A 26,981-nucleotide genomic window follows, 5' to 3' on the forward strand; every position below is an offset into this window, starting at 1 on the left:
TAATTTTTTTTCGGCTCGTCGTAGTGTTCACCGCTTTTTGGATGGTCGGAATTTGATCTGACAGTGTGTATGCAAGACAGTAAGTTTGAGCTTGGACATTCTATGTTGTTTTTGTACTTATACGCGCCTTTTCCAGTGCTCATTACTGTATAGACCAGTCATAGGACATTTGTTTTTTGTATTGATGTCATTGTGGTCAGGCAACCCACTGGCACCTTTGCTTCTATGTGCTGGGTGTTTAGTGTGCTCCTGCCCCTTTAAGGAGGGCTGGACTACCTCCAGTCACCTGCCCTTTATCTATCCATCAGCATGCATGTGCTTCCACTGAGGAGACTTTAAATTTTAGAGTTAGGACTGCAGTACACAGAAAGCCTTGACGGGGCCTGCAGCTTACACTTGCATTTGCAAATGCGTGCAATTAAACCTCTGTTTTTAACGCATACTGTTAGACAGGTGAATTTGGTTGGTTGCTGATTGGTCGGTAAGTTTGAGCTTGGATATTCTATGTTGTTTTTGTGTGTATGCAAGACAGCTTGAACGAAATTCCGACGAAAAATTCCATCGGATTTTAGGCCATCGGAAATTTCGACCGTGTGTACGGGGCATAAGAGTCAGTGTGTGATAAAGTCTTGGAACTTTGGATTGGGTTTACACACTCTTCCAGATCGAGTAACAACTTGTGGAGCTTGCGAGTCTGAAACCTCTTGCCTGTTGCCGTCATAATTTTGTTGTGGTTGTGTGTTACATCCGTTGGTGAAAGTGTCAATTGGCACAGCAGCAGACGACTGCTCATATATACACTGTGATTTTAGTAATAAACGTACCTTTAACCTTCTGAGCGGTGTTCCCGAGTCTGACTCGGGGTGAGATTTTTTTGCTAGGATCGGTAACCCCGAGTCAGACTCGGGCTCGCCTCGCAGCATCCATAGGCTTGGTTTACTTACCTTGTCCCTGGATCCAGCCATGCCACCGCGCTGTGTGAGCGACCGGGACCTCGCTCGATTCACACAGTGCCTCTGTGTGCCGCCGATCTCCGTTCTCTGCGACGTTACGACTCACGGGAGTGGAGAACGGCGCCAAATTCAAAAAGGTAAACAAACACAATACATACAGTATACTGTAATCTTATAGATTACAGTACTGTATGTAAAAAATACACACCCCCCTTGTCCCTAGTGGTCTGCCCAGTGCCCTACATGTTCTTTTATATAATAAAAACTGTTCTTTCTGCCTGCAAACTGTAGATTGTCCATAGCTACCAAAAGTGTCCCTTTATGTCAAAAATGGTTTTAGAGCAGCTAGAAAACAGCGATAATAAATTATAATCACTTGCAGAATTGTGCGATAGCGATTTGTGGGGAAATTCATCATAAAAAAATAAAAGTAATGACAGCGACAATTCTGCAACTGAGCAAATTTCAGTGATTTTGAGTTGATTACATTATTGAATAATTTTTATTTTAATTTTATTATTATTTGTTATAATTATTTATAATTATTTATTATATTATAATTTATCATTTTGTTTTTAAAAAAAATTCATACCGGGATGCCTACTAGACTCTTGTTTGGTCAGATTTAAGTGATTTATTCATAAGAATTACAGGCCTACAGTATAAAACGCCAAATTTCCTTGCAAATAATGGTACCGCTTTCAGCACCTTTTTTCTGAAATAATCATACCGCCAGGGAGGTTAATAACAGTATTCCATTCAGGTATCACCAGCTGTTGCTGTCCCAGGCAGAGTGCATTTGGTATCACTCCGCCTGTGACAGGAGGTGGCGCTATACAGGAAGCAACGACTTATGTGGCTTTGCTCCGCAGCCGCTTGCTTCCTCTACCCCTGGCTTTATTCACAACACTGATGCTCTGGGATAGAGGGTCGGTAACCCAGAGGGCTCCGCAGGTCACATGTGGGGCACTGGTTGGGCGCCCCTGCTGTAAGTATTACCTAACTACAGTAGAGAAAAGTCAGGTTTCCTGCTCTGCCAGCGATGGCTATAGTTTGTGACAGGGCTGTGTATATTTCAAGACTGGATAGACAGAAATACAACCCATTTGGTAGGTAAGAAAGCTCCCTTAGTTGTATTTCATTTGTGTATTTTGAGGTTTACCCGGAGTTCTGCTTTCATGAAAAGCTTGGAAGAAAACACAGATCTAGGGATGGAGTGGTCCAAATGCTGGTGGGATAAAAGGTTTCCATGGATACAAAACTGTTTTCCCATACAAAGCTTTCCTTAGAAATGAAAACCAGGGCACGTTCTGGACATTTGAAGCATCAGCACAAAGATCTTTGCCTATACTTGTGTCGTAATACGATGGTTTGTGTTGTAAAGCCGGTTTTGTGAGTGTATTCAGTTTATGCTTTAACCTGCAATAGTGCAAACACCTGGGATGGAATGTGCAAGAAGAAACATGTGGTCTAGAAGCAGTTAATCATGTCAGTTGTTTGACAGCAAAAGCACAGCCACTAGATGAAACAGGGGCTATTAATGTAATGAAACCCATAATGACTGTTCTATACCGGCGCCCCTATGCTCTCACTATATACAATATACATACAGGCTATCAGAGGCTTCTTGCCTCAAGGTACAAAATATGCATGCTTCAAGCTATATTGTAGGCAGGATTGTGTAAGTAGAAATAACAATTTTCTTGAATTCTCCCTGTCTAGTGCAGCCAAGATGATATCAATTCATGGTGACTCTTTGCTTCACTGTCATTGAGACTATCCAATGAGCTACTCAGGGCCGTCTTAATAGCATTATGGGCCCCTGGGCAAAGTAATGCTCTGGGGTCCCTACAATGGAGACTGTGCAGGTAAACAGAAATCACGTAGGTAGGAGGTAGGGGATATCTATAGTGTAGAGGGGTCAGAGTTCTGAGGGGATATCTGGGATGTAGTGGGGCGGGCCAGGCCAGGCTACCCCAATTTTCGGGCAGCCCGGGCACAAGGACCAGCTGCTTTGAGGAAACATTTAATGTGGGCCTTGCACCTCTCCTGCAGCTACTGGTCCTCCTCCAGACCCTTACTTTCTGCTTTCAAACAATGCATCCAGCTTCTTCCCAGCAGCAGCATGAGGAAAGAGGGTGCACTGTGATGTAAGGTAGAGTGGGGGACTCACCTTCTGATGGTGGAGTGGCTCTTGACATCTAATGTAAAGGGAGGGGATGCGCTGGACACCTAATCTTACAGATACAACTGGCCCTTTTGAGGGCAATCATTATGCTTATGCGGCCCACAATGAAATTGAGTTTGACACACCTGCACTACACACTATACATGCTATTCCCTAATACACATATGTCAAACACAAGGCCCACGGGCCCATCAGGCCTTACCACGTGGAACTCCATTCCACCACCTCCGACTCTAACCCTCTGCTCACGCTTTCCTCTGTCACTTGTAAACACTGAAGCCTTCTGTGTTTACAAAGGTACAGCTTTGCTCTCAGCGATTCACAGATATAATAGATCCCTGCATGCACTCACGGCGGGGCACGGCAGGGACAGATCTCCAGAATCTGGAAGAGAGAACAATCTTCCTGTAAGGCGAGGCAGAGTCGCCTACACAGGGAGATAATAGAGCTGAACACACGGGTAGTAGAGCCACCTACACGAGGTTCTAGAGCCAGGTCAGGTAGGAGAGAGAGATGCAAGGAAGCTTGGGGGGGGGCAGTTTTACACTATACATAGCACTGCACTGCATGTAACACCCTCCTGAACTCTGCACTCTCTATAAAGCACACCTCCAAACTCTTCACTCTGTATGTAACACACACCTGAACCCTGCACTCTGTACCCAATGTACCCCTGATCAAGCATGAAGACGTATCTGCGTGTTTCCCCAGTCAAACAGTCCCCAATAGAGTTAGAAAACACAAACAGGGAACACATTTAACCCTTTGATCGCCCATGATGATAACCCCCTTCCCTGCCAATGTCATTAGTACAATGTCAGTGCTTATTTTTTTAGCACTGATCACTGTAATAATGTCACTGGTTCCCAAAAAAGTGTAAAAAATGTCAGTTAGGTGTCTGATCCGTCCGCCGCAATGTCGCAGTTCTGCTAAAAATCCCTGATCGCTGCCATCACTTGAAAAGAAATGCCATAAATCTATCTCCTATTTTGTAGACGGTATAACTTTTTCTTAAACCATTCATATACGCTTATTGGGATTTTTTTTTACCAAAAATATGTAGAAGAATACATATTAGCCTAAACTGATGAAGAAATTGTTTTTTTATATATTTTTTGGGCATATGAATTATAGTGGAAAGTAAAAAATAAATAAAAAATTGGCGGTGTATTCTTTGCTTATAGCGCAAAAAATTAAAAAACGCAGAGGTGACCAAATACCACCAAAAGAAAGCTCTATTTGTGGGGAAAAAATATGTCAATTTTGTTTGGGTACAACGTCGCACGACCGCGCAATTGTCAGTTAAAGTTTTACAGATGAATCTAAAAGAATACAACTTGACAGAACACATGTATTTCTGTAATGCCTGGCATTGCCAATGCTCTGTCCGTGGTACTGAAAGCAATACAATAATTGTCTTCAGTTGGTAATGATTGACTGCAAAGACCAGTTATATCTCTTTGCCGGATGTGCTTTATCTACAGTGCAGTAAGATGATTTCTGTTTTTAGAATATTCATCAGTGTGATGCAAGTTATGACATTTTATTTAACTTTTTATTTATTTCTTTATTTTTTGCTCAAATGTCTAGCGCCGGCAAAGCTTTTAACCCTTTGTCGGCTGCTAGCAGGTGTTTAAAGCGCACCGCTATCGACCCGAAAAGCGCCTCAGTGGCCGCCTCAGAAAAGCGCCTCAGTGTGAAAGGGCCCCTAAGTCTCAGAGTATTTATACACACTCCCAGATACCATCTGGGCACATCTGCCCAGGAAGTGGCCAGGGATACATAAATATTTAGCTGCTAATTAGACTCTTCCAGCCCTTGATCTTCCAGAACATTTCCAGACAGACAAGAGGAAGCAGAAAACACTGCAGCCAGTGAAACAAGAAACAGAACAAAACAATTACATGCATCTAAACTGATTACAGTGAGCCAGAACTAAATTTACCCAGCACCTATCTAGGAGGGTACTACACATATGTTTTGTTATTTCCAGGACTTATATCCTTTTGTTGCCAGAGTTTTTCTTTTCAGCACAAATGTTTAAATGCCCATTTTGTGCCTGAAATTTATGTACTGTAAAACCCCCAAAACATTACACATTTTCTGATGCAGGAGAAAGGAGAATCAACCTTACTAGAAAGCCAACAGTCTGTAGAAAAACTGTAAACACAAGCGGTTTTCCCGTCGAAAAAAAAAAAAAAACAATGGTTTTCCGGACAGAATTCCTCTCAAGCTTGTCTTGCATACACACAGTCACACAAAAGTTAGGGGAAATTTTGTTGAAATTGCATACAGACGAACGGTTTTCCCGCTAAGATTTTTTAGGGAAAAAATAAATCCTGCTCTCTTTTCTTTTCCAGCAGTTTTCCTGTTGGAGAAAGTCTGATGGAGCATACACACGGTCGGGATTCCTGACCAAAAGCTCTCATCAGACTTTTTCCGACAGGAAAACCATGTGTATGGGGCATCAGAGTGGCAGCAGCAAAAGGATAGGTGCCCAGTTGAAGTCTCACACCTATTCACATAATAGTCCAGTACCCCGTATGATACGATTTCCTGCACTCACACTCCAGTGTTCTATGTTTGCAAATACACCCTACATTGCATGTTTCCTCATTGTATTGCAGAAGAACTGAGAAGATTCTGATCATGCGTGGATTTTTAACCGATGGACGTGCCCACAGACGATCGTTTTTTTTTCTATCGTTTTTTTAACCATCAGATAATTTTAAAACAAGTTCCTAGTTTTTTCACCGATGAATAGAAAACCGATGGGGCCCACACACGATTGGTTCGTCTGATGAAAACGGTCCATCAGACGAACCGATCGTGTGTATGCGGCATAAGTAGTGATTTCTGAGTATACTAGGACTCACTCTGGTGCTGTCTGTTGGACTACACCAGGGGTAGGCAACCTCAGCACTCCAGCTGTTGTGAAACTACAAATTCCATCATGCCTCTGCCTCTAGGAGTCATGCCTGTGATTATCAGGGTCTTGCAATGTCTCATGGGATTTGTAGTTTCACCACAGCTGGAGGGCCGAGGTTGCCTACCCTTGGACTACACAGTCAGATTTAGACACATTGCACAACTGCTGTAACAGAATAGTGGAGGTATGACCAGTATATTGGAGATCATTATTAAAATGCCTATCTATTTCTGTGACTTTGATTGGGCTTTAAAGGATAACTGTACTTTTAGTGGTATCGGGTAGTCACTCGGTAGGCAGGTGCAGTCAACTATCTCCACTGTAGGCAATGCTTTTCCACAGTGGCACTACTGTGGGAGAGGAAGTCAAGAGGAACAAGGTTCCCCTATGGTTTCCTGGGTCAATGGGGAAGCTTTCCTATTGGATGCTGCTGCTCTACCAGTCATCTTGGGTCCTTTAAGACCCTGGCTCCCAGGATTGGCATGCATTTTGTGAGTTGGTAGAGCTGGGACAGGTACCCCACCTGTTAGGGACAGTACTAACATTAGGTAAAGGTTCTTGATGAAGAGGGAAAGCATAGGGTCGCAACTCTTCAGGGCACCCTCCCAATTGGGCAATAGAGCTGCTTTTTTAGACGCTGTCAGTTCTCCTGGAATCTGCTCCTTTCATGTTCCTGGAACCCATGAGTGCATCCGTCCAGGTAGCCTGCCCACCGGATTATTGTAACTGTTGCTGAATTATTCCAATACAAATTCTGCCCTGCACCCGTCTGTGTGAATTATTGCCACTGCACATGCTGCACCCCACATACATCCAGCACAAGAATAAATGTGGCTGAAGTTCCACTTACAGATTACCTCCAAATTTAACAATGACCTTTCCAGAGGGAGTGACTCCAATCTTCACTCTCTTCAAGAGCTATGGGTACTTCTGGTATGTGTGGTGGATGGGCACTGTGGTTCTTTCCAATGGCTACTACATCTAATACTGTGTGTTCTTTAGTGGCATAGTGAATGGCAGAAGCCAGAGCACCCTTTGGAGGACAAGGTATCTGACTGATCTGAAAGTGTCTAATATCAGCTGTGACTATAGCTCTTCAAAAGAGTGGAGACTGGAATCAACCACCTTATGGAAAGGTAAGTATTAAATTGGTCCTAAACCCAAATGTATACATTTATTATATTGCAGCTTACAAATTCTTAGAGATGATGGCTGCATTTGTTTTATTTTTTAGGCTTTCTTTCTTCTATTTTCATCTGGAAATCTGGCCAGTAAGTATGGTATATTGTTTTTCAAAGGAACCAGCTCTTTTGCAGATGTATCAGTTACAATAATCAGTTTTATTTATTTATGAAAAATCTTTATCCCAAACGGAGGAAAAAAAACTTTTTGCTGTAACTGATTATAAAGTGTTATCTGGAGTTTGACTTCAATGTGTTAGTGTATCTAAATCTTCTTTTACATCTAACACTCCCCTCCTCGCAGACTGAAAATGCTGCTGTCCAAAGGTGCCCCCTGTGCTCATTCCCGCAGAGTGGGGGGCACTCTAATACTGTGTTTTCCCCCCAAAATAAGCCAGGGTCTTATATTAATATTGACAACAAAAGACACAGTAGGGCTAATTTTCTGGGTAGGTCTTACCATGTAATGTGCTGTCTTCTCTCCACCACTCTTTCCCTGCCTGACAGGAATTAAAATGCTTATAAAATCCGATAATCAACACAACAAAGTGTGTGTTTCTGTAATATAATTGTGCCAAATACCTTCATTATAGCGCTGCTCTGCGCTTCTGTGACCGGACGAAACTCTCTTCCCCGCAATTATATTACAGAAGCACACATTGTACATTATGGCCCAGATTTACAGAGTGTGGGCGCACATTACGCCGCCATAGAGTAACCAATGTACGCTACGCCAACGCAGCGCAGAGAGGCAAGCAATGCATTCAGCAAGCCAGTGCTCCCAATGCTGTGCCAGCGAAGGCGTACGCTGGCGTAGGTGGAAGTGGGCGTGACCCATGCAAATGAGGCGTGACCCCCATGCAAATGATGGGGCGAGCGCCAGACAGATATGTATCACGAACTGCGCATGCACCGTGACGTGGTCGCATTCCCCTGCGCCTGCTCACAGCCAGGTCGGAACAACTGCCTAAACTACGCCGGATCACTGCGTACGGCGTGAACGTAACGTACGCTCAGCCAGACACACGTCCAACGTAAAATACGCTGGCTTGTGTTCCCTGGTGCAGACCTTTGCATGTCTGCTGCTGGGTTGCACCTCCTTTATGGGGAATAACTTTACGCCGGACGTACAACTTACGCACACCTCGCGTAGCCTGTGTCGGGCGCACGCAGGTTCGTGAATCGCCGTATTTCCCTCATTTGCATGTTTGAATAGCTAATCAATGGGAGCGGCCCCATGCACCCAGCCTAAATGTGCGCCCACCCTACACCGGCGTAAGCAAGCAACGTTGGCGGGGTGTAGCCTGGTTTTAGGCGCATATCTGTTTGTGGGTCTGGCGCACAGATACGACGGCGCACATTTGCACTTACGTTGGCGTAACTTGTTATACGTCGGCGTAAGTCCTTAGTGAATCTGGGCCTATATTCTTACTTTAATAGAGTGGATTATAGGATTTTACAAGCATTTTAAACTAGGGCTTATTTTCGGGATAGGGCTTATATTGCAGCCCTTCTGAAAAATAACGCTAGGTCCTATTTTCAGGGTAGGTCTTACTTTCGGGGAAACGCAGTACAGGAGGTGTGTTACTGGCAAGATCACCAGGTGAAAACAGAAGGTATTTAAAAAAAAAAAAGAAACATAATGCAGCCAACACATCTTTTGATTGGTAAGCTGCAATATATTACATTTTTGGTTTTGCGTTTAGTGACGCTTTAAGTCTCTTCTTTTACAAACTGGCTCTGTTTTTATTTTTCTAATGTAGTGTCAAGGTCGATTCAACTCTAAAAAAATGTAATATTATAAATAGACTGAATGTAGCATTGAGCAAATGGCAGATTTTTGGGGTGGCTCTTTCATGGAAATGTTTTCAATACTTGGCATGCACTGGGGTTTATTTACTAAAACTGGAAAGTGCAAAGTCTGACGCAGCTGTGTATGGTAGCCAATCAGCTTCTAACTTCATATACATATAAAGTTTTGACAAAAAAAAAACTGGAGGCTGGTTGGTTTACATACAGAGCTGCACCAGATTTTGTACTCAAATCAACCCCATTGTCTCAGGATTAAGTTTGTATGTATTTGCTCCAATAGAGTACAGATATGCAATGTAATTCACCTGCCATTTATAGCTGTACAATGAGTACTCACCAAGTTCACCAAGGGTCCACCAGAATTTCCATACTGTTTGAAAGAAAATAATACATTGCGAATTACCAAACATGAAAGATCAACTGCAAATTGAAAAAAAAAAACGATCACATAAAGAATTCATTATTTAATGAAGAATGCTCATTCCCTGTGGCGATATAAAGTTTTATATATTCCATCACCACCATCAGTATACCTCACTTTGCTGAACGCCATGTTCTATAATTATACCCTTAATGCCCTCACTGGTATATTATGTGGTGTGCTGGTACAGATACAGTGCCATGAAAAAGTATTCAAACCCCTTGAAATTTTCCAAATTTTGTCATATTGTAACCAAAAACGTGAATGTATTTTATTGGGATTTTATGTGATAGACCAACAAAGGGTGGAACATAACTGTGAGGGAAAGGAAAATGATAAATGGTTTTCAAAATTGTTTACAAAAAAATATGTTAAAGTGTGGTGTTCATTTGTATTCAGCTCCCCTGAGTCAATACTTTGTAGAACCGCCTTTCACTGCAATTACAGCTTAAGAGCCGGTTCACACTTCTGCTGCACGACTTCAGAGGCGACCTGCAAAACGACTTCTGTATAGAAGTCAATGCAGGTCGCCCCGAGCTGCCCCCGAAGTCGTGCATAAACCATCGCTTCTATTAGAACGGTTCCATTGCATTGAATGGGACGCGCCCCAGTGTGAACCGGCTGTTAAAGTGATTGTAAGGGTTCGAAATAAAAAAAATGCATAGGATGCATTAAGGTGAAACAACAGGAAGGTTCACAACCCCTTTTAGGTCTTTTTGGGGATGTCTCTACCAGCTTTGTACATCTAGAGAGTGACATGTGTGCCCATTCTTCTTTGCTAAATAGCTCAATCTCTGTCAGATTGGATGGAGAGGAGAGTCTGTGAACAGCAATTTTCAAGTCACAGAACAGCTGTATTTATACTAAAATTAAATTACACACAGGTAGACTCTATTTACTAATTAGGTGACTTCTGAGGTAAATTGGTTCCACTAGATTTTAGTTAGGGGTATCAGAGTAAAGGGGACTGAATATAGATGTAATCAATTTTGAAAACCATTTATCATTTTCCTTCCACTTCACAATTATGTGCCACTTTGTTTTGGTCTATCACAAAAAATCCCAATAAAACACGTTTTTAGTTGTAACATGACAAGATGTGGAAAATTTACCTTTTCAAGGGACTGTACAAGGGCTTTTTACTCACCAACTGGCAGGTTCATATAGATAATATCCAGTTTCAAAAACGTTAACACATCTAAAACTCCCAACTTAAGTATCATGCAATCTATAAAATGCTTAACTGTCAGTACTAATTTATTACAGCCAAATCAAATTAGACTCTGCATTAGAAGTCTGTTTATAATTGGTGATAAATCAAGAAAGGAGAATTCGGTTTCAGAAAGCAGACCCTTCAACACCTCGCATACACTATATTGTCAAAAGTATTGGGACAGCTGCCTTTATACGCACATGAACTTTAATGGCATCCCAGTCTTGGGAAGTAGGGTTCACTATTGAGGTGGCCCACCCTTTGCAGCTATAACCGCTCAACTTTTCTGGGAGGGCTTTTCACAAGGTTTAGGAGTATGTCTATGGGAATGTTGGGCCATTCTTCCAGAAGCGCATTCGTGAGGTCAGGCACTGATGTTGGTCGAGATGGCCTCACTTGTAGTCTCTGCTCTAATTCATCCCAAAGATGTTCTATCGGGTTGGGGGTCAAAACTCTGTGCAGGCCAGTCAAGTTCCTTCACCCCAAACTCAATCATTCATGTCTTTATGGACCTTGCTTTGTGCACTGGTGCACTATCATGTTGGAACAGGAAGGGGCCATCCCCAAACTGTTCCCTGGTGTATATGGAAGATTAAAGTAAACCAAGTGGACTTTTTGGGTGGCAAGTATTAGCAGTTCACATATTATATCAATTTATTTCCTGAAAATAATTTTCAAACTATTAGGCATTTGTTACCATTTTCTATTTTTCTCTAGAAAAATGTAATCTATAATGAGATACTTGTGACTTACATTAATAATAGCATCTGTCTGGATGTATTCCATATCAGAATCTTTCAAGCCCAGTTCCTTCCCTCCTCGATGGGTGGTACTTATAATCCCGGTAGTCACTGTGTTTTGTAGAGAGAATGGACTTCCTAAAGCAACCACAAATTCTCCAGGTCTCAGGTCTGATGATCTACCTAACATGAGGACTGGGAGAGGTGCCTGTAAGAAAAGATTTATTAATGTCATATTATACAGTCTACACCAGACCTGGGCAAACTACGGCCCGCGGGCCGTATACGGCCCGGCGGACCTTTTAATCCGGCCCCCCCGCCGCCGAAATCGCCGCCGCCGCAGCTGCTACGTTAATCACCGCGGCGGGGAACATTACAGACAGCGTTCGTTTGAACAGCTGTTTTCCCCCGCCGCGCATAGACACTCCCCCTTGGACGGATCTGTCCAATCGCGAGCAAGGGGGAGTCACATAGACACTCCCCCTTGCTCGCGATTGGACAGATCCGTCCAAGGGGGAGTGTCTATGCGCGGCGGGGAAAACAGCTGTTCCCCGCCGCGGTGATAACAGTAGGCAGGGCTGGTACAAGGCAGGGGCGGGAGGGGCGAGTGCTCCGGGCCAGAGCCGGCCCGTCCATGGGACCCAATGGGACCAGGCGGCACCTAGGAGGAAGCGGCAAATTCCGGCGGCAGATAAATAAAACACCGGTAAATTTGATATGCTCAAGTGTGACTAGCAACTGCTTGCAGATACACAATTGATAAATATGTATAATATAACGGCTATTGCATACTGATACATTTATAATAGATAATTGTGAGGTTATGTATGAAGTCGTGAAACAACTGTTGTATGTTAATGAGGAAGATATATTGTATGGTATCCATATTTCTGCTGTAAAATTACGTTTATTTTTGAAAAAAATTAGCTTGTAACAGTTAATTAATATGATAAAATGATGAACTATTAAAATCCCTTTTAACATTTTTGATAAATACATTGTACCAAAGGTCCCAAATAGAACAGTAAATGGTTGATAACATGAGTTATGTTACGTTGGTGGGCACCTAATGTTTGTTAGTCAATTTATCATGTTAGTGTTGATATCTAAATGCTCTGAGTAACAATACATTTATATGTATTACAGTTGCACTATACAAATCAATTGGCCTTTATATCACTTGGTATCCACTAGTCCTGTAACTGACAAAGTACTTTTTCATACTTTCTCGTTTTTTATATGCATGGAGGGGGCAACAATTCAGGACAGAAGTTGTCTTTTGAAATCATATTCACGCTTATCTTTCTAATTTGTGCACTTTCTTGAAGGCTCTTGTAAACGAGTCATATTTACATTCCTAAAAATCCACTGTGCAATCAAACGCAGCCACTGTGCCATCAATTGTCGCCACTGTGCCTATCAAACGCAACCACTGTGCCATCACACGCAGCCACTGTGCCATCACATGCAGCCACTGTTTAATCAATTGTTATTGATTAAACAGTGGCTGCCTGTCCCCAGCGTCTGTCCCCCTCCTGTGTCATGTCCCCAGCGTCTGTCCCCCTCCTGTGTCATGTCCCCAGTGTCTGTCCCCCTCCTGTGTCATGTCCCCAGCGTCTGTCCCCCTCCTGTGTCATGTCCCCAGCCTCTGTCCCCCTCCTGTGTCATGTCCCCAGCCTCTGTCCCCCTCCTGTGTCATGTCCCCAGCCTCTGTCCCCCTCCTGTGTCATGTCCCCAGCGTCTGTCCCCCTCCTGTGTCATGTCCCCAGCGTCTGTCCCCCTCCTGTGTCATGTCCCCAGTGTCTGTCCCCCTCCTGTGTCATGTCCCCAGCGTCTGTCCCCCTCCTGTGTCATGTCCCCAGCCTCTGTCCCCCTCCTGTGTCATGTCCCCAGCGTCTGTCCCCCTCCTGTGTCATGTCCCCAGCGTCTGTCCCCCTCCTGTGTCATGTCCCCAGTGTCTGTCCCCCTCCTGTGTCATGTCCCCAGCGTCTGTCCCCCTCCTGTGTCATGTCCCCAGCCTCTGTCCCCCTCCTGTGTCATGTCCCCAGCCTCTGTCCCCCTCCTGTGCCATGTCCCCAGCCTCTGTCCCCCTCCTGTGCCATGTCCCCAGCCTCTGTCCCCCTCCTGTGCCATGTCCCCAGCCTCTGTCCCCCTCCTGTGCCATGTCCCCAGCCTCTGTCCCCCTCCTGTGTCATGTCCCCAGCCTCTGTCCCCCTCCTGTGCCATGTCCCCAGCCTCTTTCCCCCTCCTGTGCCATGTCCCCAGCCTCTGTCCCCCTCCTGTGCCATGTCCCCAGCCTCTGTCCCCCTCCTGTGCCATGTCCCCAGCCTCTGTCCCCCTCCTGTGCCATGTCCCCAGCCTCTGTCCCCCTCCTGTGCCATGTCCCCAGCCTCTGTCCCCCTCCTGTGCCATGTCTATAACAAGTACTCGTACCAGTTGTCCAACAATGATATTTACTGCTTTTTATAAAGAAATACAATTGATTTTATGCAGTATTGAGTTTAGCCTTTTGGCCCGGCCCTCCAAAATATTTTTAGTTTCTCATGTGGCCCCATCGAAAAAATAATTGCCCACCCCTGCTCTACACACATGTACTGTATATAATGAGGGTGAGGCTTGTCCGTGAGATGCACACACTTTGCACTTTGTTATCCTCACCAAAAAACATTCTAACTTCACCATCCAAGTGAGTTCTTACTTTTCTTTTGTCAGTTGACTTACAACTTTTACATGTTCTGGCATTGGGACTCCTGGGACAGTGCTTCAACTCCCCTGTCTCTACACTATTGCTTGGAGTTTCTATTCACTCTTGGGGAAGGATCCTCTATCTTTGTGAAGACTACGTGCTTTGCTTACATCATTCTTCCCAGGCAGCTGCAGGTTGACCTAGACATATATCTCTTTCTTACTTCCCTTTCCTCTCACTTAGTCCCACCTTCACTCTTTCTCACAGGTACTTTTATGGTAACCCAATGACAGGAGGCCTAAACGCAGACACTGCATGGACCACGACCTCAGACCTTATCGGCTGTTGTGTTATTTTTCAGTGCCCAGGAGGGCCACTTGGTAGAAAAGTAAGGTCACTTGTCAACAGACTTCTGGAAAACTGATTGGCTAGAAGTCTGCTGCATGCAACAGAATCTTCCAAGACACTTCCACCAATCACATACAGAACTAAAGAATATAAACACTTTTAGTACCATATTGTAACTATATTAAATCAGTGGTTGAAATGTCTGACTACACTCCATTATTACTATCATCTCCATTGAATGTGTAACTTTTCATAATGTGCAACTTTTAGTAACAGTATTCCAGCAGGACAAAACATTACTTACTTTTGTGTGACTTCTACCTATAGGTAAGCCTAGAATAAGGCTTCAAAACTAAACAAATCGGATATCAACTACTGGGAATATATACAACTAAAACATCTGATAAATTCAATACCCACACCTTTAAGAGATGAAAAGAAATTAACTCCACTCGAAAAGTTATGCTCCATGCAAATCCTAGTAAAGCACGTGATATCAAGAGTATATCAAATTCTGACAGAATCAGAGCTACAAGGAAAACCTTATTTTATAGAGAAATGGGAAAAAGAAATAAGCAAGAAATTCGAGGATCAACAAGTAGAAAGAATAATAGCATCCATACATAACACCGCAACTGATATGAATACGATTAAAATGAACTATAAATTTATTTTGAGATGGCATAGGACACCCGAAGCGATCCATAAATTTAATAAAGATAAAACCCCACTGTGTTGGAGAGAATGTGGACAGATTGGAACAACTACACATATATGGTGGGACTGTCCAAAGATACCGGAATACTGGCAGGAAATTCGGGAATTGGTGGAAGTAATAACTGGAGAAAGGATAGCTAATAGCATACAAGCTTGTGTGTTCCATGAACCAAAAGAATCAAATATAAGATATATGAAAACATTAATCCCACCATTCAAAAATGCCGCAAAAGGACTGATACCAAAAAATACAGACATAAAAGAATGGTTTGAAAGAGTGGAAAACTATAACAAAATGGAATATCTATGTAGTTGTGACGCGGGCCAACTCAATAAACATAATAAAAAATGGAGACAGTGGAAAGACTTTAAATCATCGGAGGAATATTTGGGGAAAATAATAGAGGAATAGAGAGGAAGGAACAAAACATTAGGGGACCGGGGGGGGGGGGGGGAGGGAGGGGGAGGAAGAGGGGGGGAAAGGGGAAAAAAAGAGAAAAAGGGGGGAAAAAAAGAAAGAGAAAAAAAAACTAAAAAAATCTATCAGACAGATAGCAGCAACATTAGGAGTGGCCAAATCAACAATTTGGCACATTCTGAGGAAAGAAAAACGCACTGGTGAGCTCAGCAACATAAAAAGGCCTCTACGTCCACGGAAGACAACAGTGGTGGATGATCGCAGGAACCTCTCTATGGTAAAAAAAAGATATTCACAACATCCAGACAAGTGAAGGATACTCTCCAGGAGATGGGCATATCATTGTCAAAGTCTACAATCAAGAGAAGACTTCACAAGAGCAAATACAGAGGGTTCACCATAAGTTGCAAATTATTCATAAGCCTGAGGAATAGAAAAGCCAGATTAGACTTTGCCAAAAAACATCTAAAAAACCCAGACCAGTTCTGGAAAAGCATTCTTTGGAGGAATGAAACTAAGAATTATCTGTACCAGAATGACAGGAAGAAAAAAGTGTGGAGGAGGCTTGGAACAGCTCGTGATCCAAAGCACACAACATCATCTGTAAAACATGGTGGAGGCAGTGTGATGGCATGGGCATGCATGGTTTCCAGTGGCACTGGGTCATTGGTGTTTATTGATGATGTGACAGAAGACAGAAGCAGCCGGATGAATTCTGCAGTGTTTAGAGAGATACTGTCAGCCCAGATTCAGACAAATGCCGCAAAAATGATTGGACGGCGCTTCACAGTACAGATGGGCAATGATCCAAAACACACTGCAAAAGCAACCCAAGAGCTTTTGAAGGAAAAATAAGTGGAATATTCTGCAATGGCCGAGTTAATTTACATGATCTCAACCCAATTGAGCATCCATTTCACTTGCTCTAGGCAAAACTAAGGGCAGAAAGATCCACAAACAAAAACAACTGAAGACAGCTGCAGTTAGAGCCTGGCAAAGCATCAGAAAGGAGGAAATCCAGTCTTTGGTATTGTCCATGGGTTACAGACTTCAGGCAGTCATTGCCAGTAAAGGATTCTCAACAAAATATTAAAAATGAACATTTGTGTATAAAAATGGTTACAGTTCCTAAAATTTGGGCTTGATATTTATGTTCAATCCCTTGAATTAAAGCTGAAAGTCTGCACTTAAAATTAATTTGGATTGGTTCAATTAAATTTTATTCTGGTGGCACACAGAGCCAAAAGTATACAATTTGTGCCTGTGTCCAACTAAATATGGACCTAGCTGTATATGGCATTTTTGAAATTTTGAGCTTGGTGTTACATAGTGAAAAAGTATTGGTCATTGGTTCAGGTTCAGTCAAAGCTGAGCCTTAATGGTAATTTTATTTACAGCATATGTAGAGAAAATGGGACCAAACTTTTGGAATTGGTCATATCTAACTATTGGAGGGAGCTAGGAGTCCTGTTGTTTCAGTGAAAGGCACATTTCATGCTCTCATATACCTTTTAGCAGGACTGGTAAAACAACTCAGTTTATCATAGGCACAGCAAACTTTGGAAGAGATAAATATGAAGGCTCTCATTGTTGACCTTTTGGAAAAAAATTCCTAGCTGCCATGCTGATGTAGTGACTTCTATGGTTTCTAAGTCATTGACCCAGAGAGAAATCAGAACTCTTGATCTGCTGCATATTCTGGGCCAGTTATTCAACCTATTAAAGAATTAGAATTGGCATGGCAGACAGGCTGTTAGCCTTTATAGAAATACAGGTGAACAATGGCAGCTTCCACCTTTCTCTCAAAAGAGCTTTTTCTTAAGTCTCCAGGGCAGCCATAGAAAGTGGTATTAGCTTATGTAACGCACATCGGGGTCAATCTTGATGAGAGCGATGTCTAGCTTCTGGTCCACATCCTTCACTTTGGCATCATAATGAGCTCCATCTTTCACTTCCACTTTGATCCGCTGCTTATTCGTAAGGACATGAGCGTTGGTCACTATAAGTCCATCTTCGGATACAATAAATCCCGAGCCACTAGACACAGCCATCTCCTGACCAGTGAATGGAGACCTGACATAGAAAACAATTTTACCTGTTACTTGTCATACAATTATTTTAAAATGCTCCTATCAGCTGTTTAATACCTCTTTCATACATGTGTTTACGGGTCGTCTATAAATTCCTGTAGGAGACTCAGCAGGGTTAGTGCAAACAGCTGTGGGAAGCCCCATGCAAAGCAATGATAAGCTAAGAGCGCCCGCAGCTGTTCCCATGCAATTGGACATGCAGCAATGGATGATTGGATCTGGAGTTGCTGTCTGCAGAAACCCTGATGAGTCTAAAGGAAAAATTCATAGTTGGCCTCTAAATGCAATTGTAAATTAAGCATTGTTCACACGCTTATGCCTCGTACACACGATCGGAATTTCCCATGAAAAAAGTCAGACGGAATTTATCATCGGATATTCCGACTGTGTGTGTGCCCCATCTGAGTTTTTCTTTCGGAAATTCCGACGGACTTATTTCTATCGGAAATTCCGTTCATCTGTATGGAACTCCGACGGAGAAATTAACACGCTTACTCAGATTCAAGTCAACGCATGCTCGGAAGCATTGAACTTCCTTTTTCCTCGGCTCGTCGTAGTGTTGTACGTCAACGCATTCTTGAAGGTCGGAATTTGGTGTGAAAGTGTTTATGCAAGACAGCTTGAACGGAATTCCATTGGAAAAATCCATCTGAGTTTATACCGACGGAAATTCCGATCGTGTGCACAAGGCATTAGATTTTGGGACAACCGAACATCCGTTTTTTTTGTGGCATGCTAGTCTCATGTCGAAAGTGAATAGGTTACTCACAATACAAAAATTTTCGTACAACAGAATACATCAGATATGACGTAATGTGTTGAATAGTTTTGTATGTATTGTTTTGTTTCTGAGCATGTGTAGTCTTGCTCTTACGATTTTTTTTTCCGTACAAAAACCATACTAATGAAACCAAAATCGGACGTTCACATCCTACAAAAATTTTATAGTCTGCATATCCAGCTTTTGTCTGACGGAAAAGCAAAATCGGCTGTTGAAAGCATCGTATTAACGATCCGAAAATCAGCAGACAGCTTGTCATACAAATTTTTCCATCCGATTTTCATATTAAGGCAAATACTCAGCAGATAGAAATCAGAGGAATTGACTTTGCTGTGTTTTGTCATGACAAAATGGAAGACAATATTTAGACTCGTGAACTTAAAGGGGTTGTAAAGGCACAATTTTTTTTTTCCTAAATAGCTTCCTTTACCTTAGTGCAGTCCTCCTTCACTTACCTAATCCTTCGATTTTGCTTTTAAATGTCCTTATTTCTTCGGAGAAATCCTCACTTCCTGTTCTGTCTGTAACTCCACACAGTAATGCAAGGCTTTCTCCCTGGTGTGGAGTGTCGTGCTCACCCCCTCCCTTGGACTACAGGAGAGTCAGGACGCCCACTAACACACATCTCCTTTCTCTATCTGCAACGTAGAGAGCGTCCTGACTCTCCTGTAGTCAAAGGGAGGGGGCGAGCACGACACTCCACACCAGGGAGAAAGCCTTGCATTACTGTGTGGAGTTACAGACAGAAGAACAGGAAGTGAGGATTTCTCAGAAGAAATAAGGACATTTGAAAGCAAAATTGAAAGGATGAGGTGAAGGACTGCACTAAGGTAAAGGAAGCTATTTAGGAAAAAAATTGTATCTTTAAAACCCCTTTAAGTGCAATGGTCTACCCTTGGAGACATTATAAAATGTGTATGTCAAGAAAAAACTGTTTTTCTTAGATTTTCAATTAATTAGGGAAGGGTTAGAACCACTGTCAGGTTTTACTCTTATCCGGGGGCCTTCCCCCTTTGTCCGGTCCCTCTGTCCTGCTCAAAACTTTTTACCAGACAGAAAGTAAGGGAAACTCTCCTACTGTAACACAAGCAGAAATAATATGTTTTCTTTAGTAGAATACTAGAAGTCTAGCTCCTTGTAAGATTTGTATTGCTCACGATGTTGAAAATTTTCCCTCACTTCCTGTGTGATGAAACTGTTGGCAGCAGGATAGGAAATGAGGAAATCTCTCTAACAGAGCCCCAGTTAGCAGTAAAAACCCTACAGGAGTTTCAGTCCTTCCCTACTCTATGCAAATCTAGAAGAAAAAAGGGTTTTGTTTTGTCAGACACTTTAAATGCCATACTTGACAGCATCTGCCAAAAAATGGAAACTCACTTTTGGGTGGACTGATCCTTCAAATGAGCATGCTTACATGTTCATATTGATATGAAATATAGAGGTACAGCTCCTGAAAAGAAAGGTGATCCTAAAATACACATATTTCCAAAAGTATGGGGATGCCTGCCTTTAAACACACATGAACTATAATGGTATCCCTGTCTTAGTCCATAGGGTTCAATATTGAGTTGGCACACCCTTTGCAGCCATAACAGCTTCAACTCTTCTGGGAAGGGTGTCCACAAAGTTTAGGAGTGTGTCTATGGGAATGTTTGACTATTATTCCAGAAGCACATTTGTGAGGTCAGGCACTGATGTGGACGAGAAGGCCTGGCTCGCAGTCTCCACTGTAATTTATCCCAAAGGTGTTCTATCGGGTTGTGTTCAGGACTCGAGTTCCTCCACCCCAAACTCGCTCATCCATATGGACCTTGCTTTGTACGCTGGTCCAAATCATTTGGTGGAGGGGGGATATGGAGTGGGGTTGTTTTTCAGAGGTTGGGCTTGGTCCCTTAGTTCAAGTGAAGGGAACTCTTAAGGCGTCAGCATACCAAGACATTTTGGACAATTTCATGCTTGCAACTTTGTGGGAATAGTTTGGGGATGGCCCCTTCCTGTTCCAACATGACTGCGCACCAGTGCACAAAACAAGGTCCATAAAGACATGGATGAGTGAGTTTGAGGTGGAGGAACTTGATTGGCCTGCACATCCACATCAGTGTCTGACCTCACAAATGTGCTTCAGGAAGAATAATCAAACATTCCCATAGACACACTCATAAACCTTGTGGACAACCTTCCCAGAAGAGTCGAAGCTGTTATAGCTGCAAAGGGTGGACCAACTCAATATTGAACCCTACGGACTAAGACTGGGTTGCGATTAAAGTTCATTTGTGTGTAGAGGCAGGTATCCCAATACTTTTGACAATATAGCGTTTATGACCCTGAAAATATCACTTGGCTAGGTGACAAGCAAAGTGAACCAAGTGAATTGCTGTAATTCAGGAACAACATGGGTTCCTATCATCAGAATAATAGAATGTTACCTTCTGAAGAGTTCCAGATGGACGACAGCCGGCGCGATCTTCTGCACCACATCGGCTATGAAATTAAACTTGTATCTCAGGCTGTCGGGGTAGTGGGAACCTTTAAAGACATTTGTAGAACTGTTAATTTTCTACATACACCTAGTGATGGCAGATTTCACAGACCAAGTTCCATAGTGTCATCCTGTGCTCAGTTAGCTTTGTTTGTACAGTGACTAAAGTTTGACTTATATACTCTGGGCGTTGGCTTACACATCATACTGGATATCATTCATTCATAAATTCAGTGGAAAAAATGAGTAAAATGGACAAGATTAAAAGTTGCATTCAATTTGTTTATGTTTTGGCCATAAAACTATTTCATAAAGAGCAAATCAAACTAGCAATAAAGTAAAACCAAGGGCAAAACTTTTATTTGTAGTTTGGAAAAGGGTGGAGAGAAATTAGAACGCTAGTCTGTGCTGCCTGTGCCCCCATTAGGGACATTCACCCTCTCTGTTTGTCCTGTTTACCATTATCATTGAAAGTGAAAAAAAGTCCCAAATTTTGGGTTGTCCTAGAAAAGTAATAGAGGGGGAAGACTTCCAATGGGGACACTAGTTCTGGTGACCTGGGGGTCCCCAAGGAATTACCTTAATTTGCAGGGATTTCCTCTCACTTCCTGTATTGGCAATATGTAAGCGTGTGTAGGCTGTAGCGGCTTCACAGAGGGAATCACACGTACTGACTTTATAAACCAGGCAACGTTTATTACCGGAGAGACAGTATTTACAGCAGTAATGCAAGTAGTTTCACTCCAAGCATGGAGGCACAGATACACAGCGCAGTCACTTCTGATGTAAGCGGTAGTTGTATTTGTCAGCACTATGTGCACTTTCCATTGACTGACACAGTATAAACCCAAGCACACAATGCGTATCTGTAGAGGCTGATATTCACACACATTACCTGGTACAACGTTATTCCTTCAGCAGATGGATATAGGCATCTGATACACTTGTCCCTCCCCTTATCTGCAATGTGGAGTCTTTCATCCGACCAGGATTGCAGATACAGGACTCCGTAGGAACCCTGAGCTGTCCATCACAGGCCGGAACACTCTTCCTACCTTCTCCTAACTCTCCCTCACAAGCAGGGTCTCCGTCCCTGTCTATACACACACGTGTTCTGTCCTAAACGTGGCTGGGCTTTCCTATATAAGGTATCCACCCACAAATGGCCGACCAAATCTCCAGAGATTTGCTTGTCCTATCATGCCTGAGCTAAGGACAGATGGATTCCATGAATTAAATGCTATATGAATCATCTGCCCCTACTCAAGATGGCTGCAGCTAAAAATGCTGTGGGGGGGGGGAATATATTAAAATGATCTGTTAACAAAAACAAGCATGGAAACAATGATGAATGGGTGAGTCTATTTTAAATATTAAAAGTAAATTAAATAATGATTTTAGTCTTTGGTGCTTAGATACAGTTTTACTTTCGCTTTAAAGGGGGGGGGGAACAACAACAAACAAAGCACCAAATTATACTTAAAAAAATCCTATGCCAAACAAGAAAAAAAGCAGAAAAACTATTTTGATAGGGGATTTTGCACATCAACATATCAGAATACAAAGTAATTCCATAGCCAAGAAATAGCATACAGTAGTATTATTGTTGTAGATACAAAAGGAAGCTACTACATTGTAGAGTCTGCAGTGCAATTAATGTTCTGCACTGGGGATGAGCTACATTGCCTGTTCGGCGAACAGCGAACAATTTGGGGTGTTCGCGGTAAATTCGAAAAGCCACAGAACACTCTGTATAAGTCTATGGGATGTGACTTCACAGTTCTGGAAATTCAGCCTTATTGTTGAGTATTCCCTGATACAGGAGAAATGCATAGGTAGGAGGAGGGTGGAGGCAACATCTTTTTTTTTTTTATTAGTATTTTCTATAAAAAGAGAGACAAAAATACATGTACACTAGGTTACAGCAGATCTCCGACATCCAGCATGGAAGTATAGTAGTACAAACATGCCATCAACATGCATTGTGTGATAGTCAGCATAGGAACACCAACATGGTTCCAACCATTATATTTACCTATTATATTGGTAATAGCCATTGGTGCTTCAAATCCAGAGAAAAGAAAAAACCCTGAAATATCAGAGCATGGCTTTCATTTTCAAAATATACACAACAGTAGGACGAGAAGGTCTCTGCAACCTTGTTTGTACAACTAGGAGGCAACATATTTAACAAGACTTATATTTCGCCAATACTTCCACTTTAAAGGGATTGTCGAGGATCGTTGGTTTGTTTATAACATGTTATACTTACCTGCTCTGTGTAATGGTTTTGCACAGAACAGCCCTGGTCCTCCTCTTCTCGAGTCCCTTGCTGGTGTTCCTGGGCCCCCCTGTATAATCTAGGGGGTGCTTAAGGCTAAAAGGAATCAACAACGTTTGGCAATTGGGAATTAAAGGGTTTGTAAAGGAAAAAAAATGTTTTCATAATAAGCATTCTTTACCTGCAGACATTCCTCTTTTCACTTCCTCATTGTTCGTTTTTGCTCAGAAGTCGCTCTATTTCTTCTCTGTTTTGTTCACTTCCTACTTGTCTGATTGTTATTCACCACCGTGAAGGGAGGCTTTACTGCGGTGGTCAGTGACGTGCTCGCCCCCTCCTGGGAACTACATCTGTGTGCCAGGACGCTCTCTACGTGTTAGAGACTTCAAGGAGGTGTGATTTACTGGGCGTGCCGCAATGCATACTGGGAAATGTAGTTCTTACATGAACGAGCACCGCAAACCAGGAAGTGAATGAGAGAACAGATTTCTAGAAACGCCGGAGGTGATATAGATGAAGGAATTTAATAGGTATTTACTATTTTTTTAACAGAATCATTACACTATTCTGTCTGTCTATCTTGCAGACATTAATTTTAGGCAATTTTTTTTTTCCTTTACAACTCCTTTAAGGTTAAATTTAGAGGATAGATACGAGCTTAGGTTAAGATTAGTGTTCAAACACTTAACCAGGGACAACTTCCTCCCTATTTACAAAAGTCCTCTTCTTCCTTCCACCTGCACACATTTGGTTTCCAATGTACAGCACGTGCTGCTTACTCCTGTTGGAACTAGCAGGATATTGTTAGTTCAGCAAAGGCCCATTACACGCAGGATCTCTCAGTCCCTTGACAAAAGACAATTAGAGTGAAAAGCATGACATTTTTGCTTCTCTGTGGCCACTGATCCCAGCTCCACTTGCTTGCAGAAATACTAGCCCACCTGGCTTCCACCAGCTACACCTGGCTGATCTTTCTCCCAGTCCTCCCGACTGACTTTCTACCCCAGTCCTGCCAGATTGGCTCACACACATGGATACCTCCCAGGGCAAAGTTAGATGAAGATTTCGCAATAGGCGGTCTTCAAGAAAACACTGTTACTGGTGACAGTATTTCCCCTTGTCTTGTCCCTGGACCATGCTGGTCTACTCACTGTATCTCCTTACTCCTTCCCACTGCCTCTCCAGCATGAATTCTTCCACTGCCTCCTTTGTTAGGTTCCTTCCAGGCCAGCTTTTCTGAGCTCCCAGCCCGAGGTAACATCCCTATCCCGGTAAGGGGTCCCTCAAGGGCCACCGACAACATCTCCTCAGCACTGTTTCTCCATCTTGCCCTTGACTCCTCCTGCTGGCATGGCTAAGGTCTATTTATGGGTAGGGGGAGGCGCCAGAGAGCTGCCAGGATAAGTCATCTAGCCCTGGCCTCTAGTATCCCTGACCAGTGGCGGAACTACCGCCATAGCAACCCATGCGGGCGCTATGGGGCCCGCAGCCGAGTGAGGATCAGGGGGGCCCGGTGAAGGGAAGAGAGAGGAGAAGAAGAGGCGAGCTGAGGGCCCCATGGCCACTAGGGGGCCCCATCAGGGTTGCCAGCCTTGGTAAAAGCAGGGACAGTTTGTTGGTATCAGTGTTTTTATGACATCTATCACTGAATTGGCCACTACCGACATCATTTTGATGTACAAATCTCGAGATTGTAGCTGCCCCGCCTCTTCACTGCCTTCTCAGCCAATGGGAGCACAGTGTACACTCCCCCTTCTCCAGTGCGGCTTTTTTGACATACGAGCAGGAGATGCCGACTGCTGGAGAGATGAGAGGGAGGAGGGGACAGCCTGCAGTGTGGGGTGGATTGCTGCCTGAAAAAGGTAAGCTGGCTGAGCTGTATTATCAGTGCTTACCTATCCTGGTGAGGAGGGGGAGGGGGGAGGCTGTGTAGCAGCAGGGCTCCACTTGCTGTTAGATCGTTTTTCTGTGTGTGAGAAGTGCCATGCTTCTGGGAGAAGGATGTGCTGAACTTCTCCAATCTCTGCTACATCTCCCTACTCATCACCTGCCCACCAATACACAGGCACAGCCTCCTCTCATGTATTACCACATGTGAGCTGCTGGGGCACTACAAGTACCAGCATGGCAGAAGGGGCAGGAGCAGTGTGTTCTATCAGGATGATTTGTGGAAAAAAAGTGCTGGTGTGTGTATATATCGATAAATATATATCTATATATACACACACCAGCACTTTTTTTCCAAAAATCATCCTGATAGAACACACTGCTCCTGCCCCTTCTGCCATGCTGGTACTTGTAGTGCCCCAGCAGCTCACATGTGGTAATACAGGAGAGGAGGCTGTGCCTGTGTATTGGTGGGCAGGTGATGAGTAGGGAGATGTAGCAGAGATTGGAGAAGTTCAGCACATCCTTCTCCCAGAAGCATGGCACTTCTCACTATATATATATATATATGCGGTCCATCCATTAAGGGCACCACCCCCTCTATGTAGAATGTATAGATTCATGCATTGCATGAATCTATCCATGGCCACCCCCAATTCAGGTGTCCATCCCCTTTTAGGACGCTGGGTGCCTAAATTGCGGGGGGGGGGGGGGTTTGAAGCATCTGATTAGAGCCCTAGGCTCTAATAGGCTTCACATTAGGGTGGGCTTGGAGTGCAGAGCACTCAGAGCCCATCCAGGTGGGTTTAGAAAAGCAAATTGATGTTTGCTTTTCTAACAATGAACCGGCTCTCCGCCAATCAGGTGCGGGTCTGATACCCATCATGTGATTGGCTGAAAGGACAGGCGCTCCTATTGGACGCCTAGCAGGAGAAAAGAAGAGGTGCAGGGAGTAAGCAGCTTGCCGCTGCCCGTCCCACATCTCACCGCTGTCACCCACTGCCTGACCTGCCACCAAGATGGGGCAAGTGTTGGTCAGACAACAGGGGTGGGGGGTGCTGAGGGTCACAGTGGCTGCATTTAATGGCACGGTGGCTGCATCTGTGCCCCATCAAATGCAGCCAACTGTGCCCCATGTGGGGGGCTGAGGGTCACAATGGCTGCATTTGATGGGGCACAGTTGGCGGCATTTGATGGGGCACAGTTGGCGGCATTTGATGGGGCACAGTTGGCGGCATTTGATGGGGCACAGTTGGCGGCATTTGATGGGACACAGTTGGCTGCATTTGATGGGGCACAGTTGGCTGCATTTGATGGAACACAGTTGGCTGCATTTGATGGAACACAGTTGGCTGCATTTGATGGGGCACAGTTGGCTGCATTTGATGGGGCACAGTTGGCTGCATTTGATGGGGCACAGTTGGCTGCATTTGATGGGGCACAGTTGGCTTCATTTGATGGGGCACAGTTGGCTGCATTTGATGGGGCACTGTGGCTGCATTTGATGGGGCACAGTGGCTGCATTTAATGGGGCACAGTGAGGCTGCAATTGTTTGCCCATGAGAGGCTTCTGGTGAATTTAGTGGGTCACCAACTCTAAGCCACTCAGCATGTCACGGAGCTTGGTGCCTCTCCGCATGGGTTTGCCCACATTCATGTTGCATAAAAAAAAAAGATGGTGGCCATCTCTAAGCCTGGGGGCCCCATAATCTCCTATTGCCCGGAGGCCCCATGAGTTGTCAGTCCGCCCCTGGCTGTCCGTATCAGCAGAGAGCGGAATTGCCCGCTGTAATAGCTTTCATTAGATCTTCCAGTGTTCCCGGGGCTCATGTCACATAGCTCCACCTCTTGGTCCGG

The 26,981-nt window shown here is 43.7% G+C and overlaps 1 protein-coding gene across 1 annotated transcript in view; it reads right to left on the bottom strand.

The window, feature by feature from the left end:
• HTRA4 (HtrA serine peptidase 4) overlaps nt 1–26,981 on the bottom strand; it is a 120,034-nt gene that overhangs the window by 25,622 nt on the left and 67,431 nt on the right. Inside the window, exons 2-5 of the mRNA XM_040346241.1 lie at nt 20,904–21,003; nt 17,475–17,679; nt 11,451–11,645; nt 9,401–9,433 (exon numbers count right to left, since the gene is read on the bottom strand). Of these exons, the coding sequence (XP_040202175.1) occupies nt 9,401–9,433; nt 11,451–11,645; nt 17,475–17,679; nt 20,904–21,003 (533 nt within the window). The remainder of the gene's footprint in view (nt 1–9,400; nt 9,434–11,450; nt 11,646–17,474; nt 17,680–20,903; nt 21,004–26,981) is intronic.

Source organism: Rana temporaria, chromosome 3, assembly GCF_905171775.1.
Source record: "Rana temporaria chromosome 3, aRanTem1.1, whole genome shotgun sequence".
NCBI classification, from domain to species: Eukaryota; Metazoa; Chordata; class Amphibia; order Anura; family Ranidae; genus Rana; species Rana temporaria.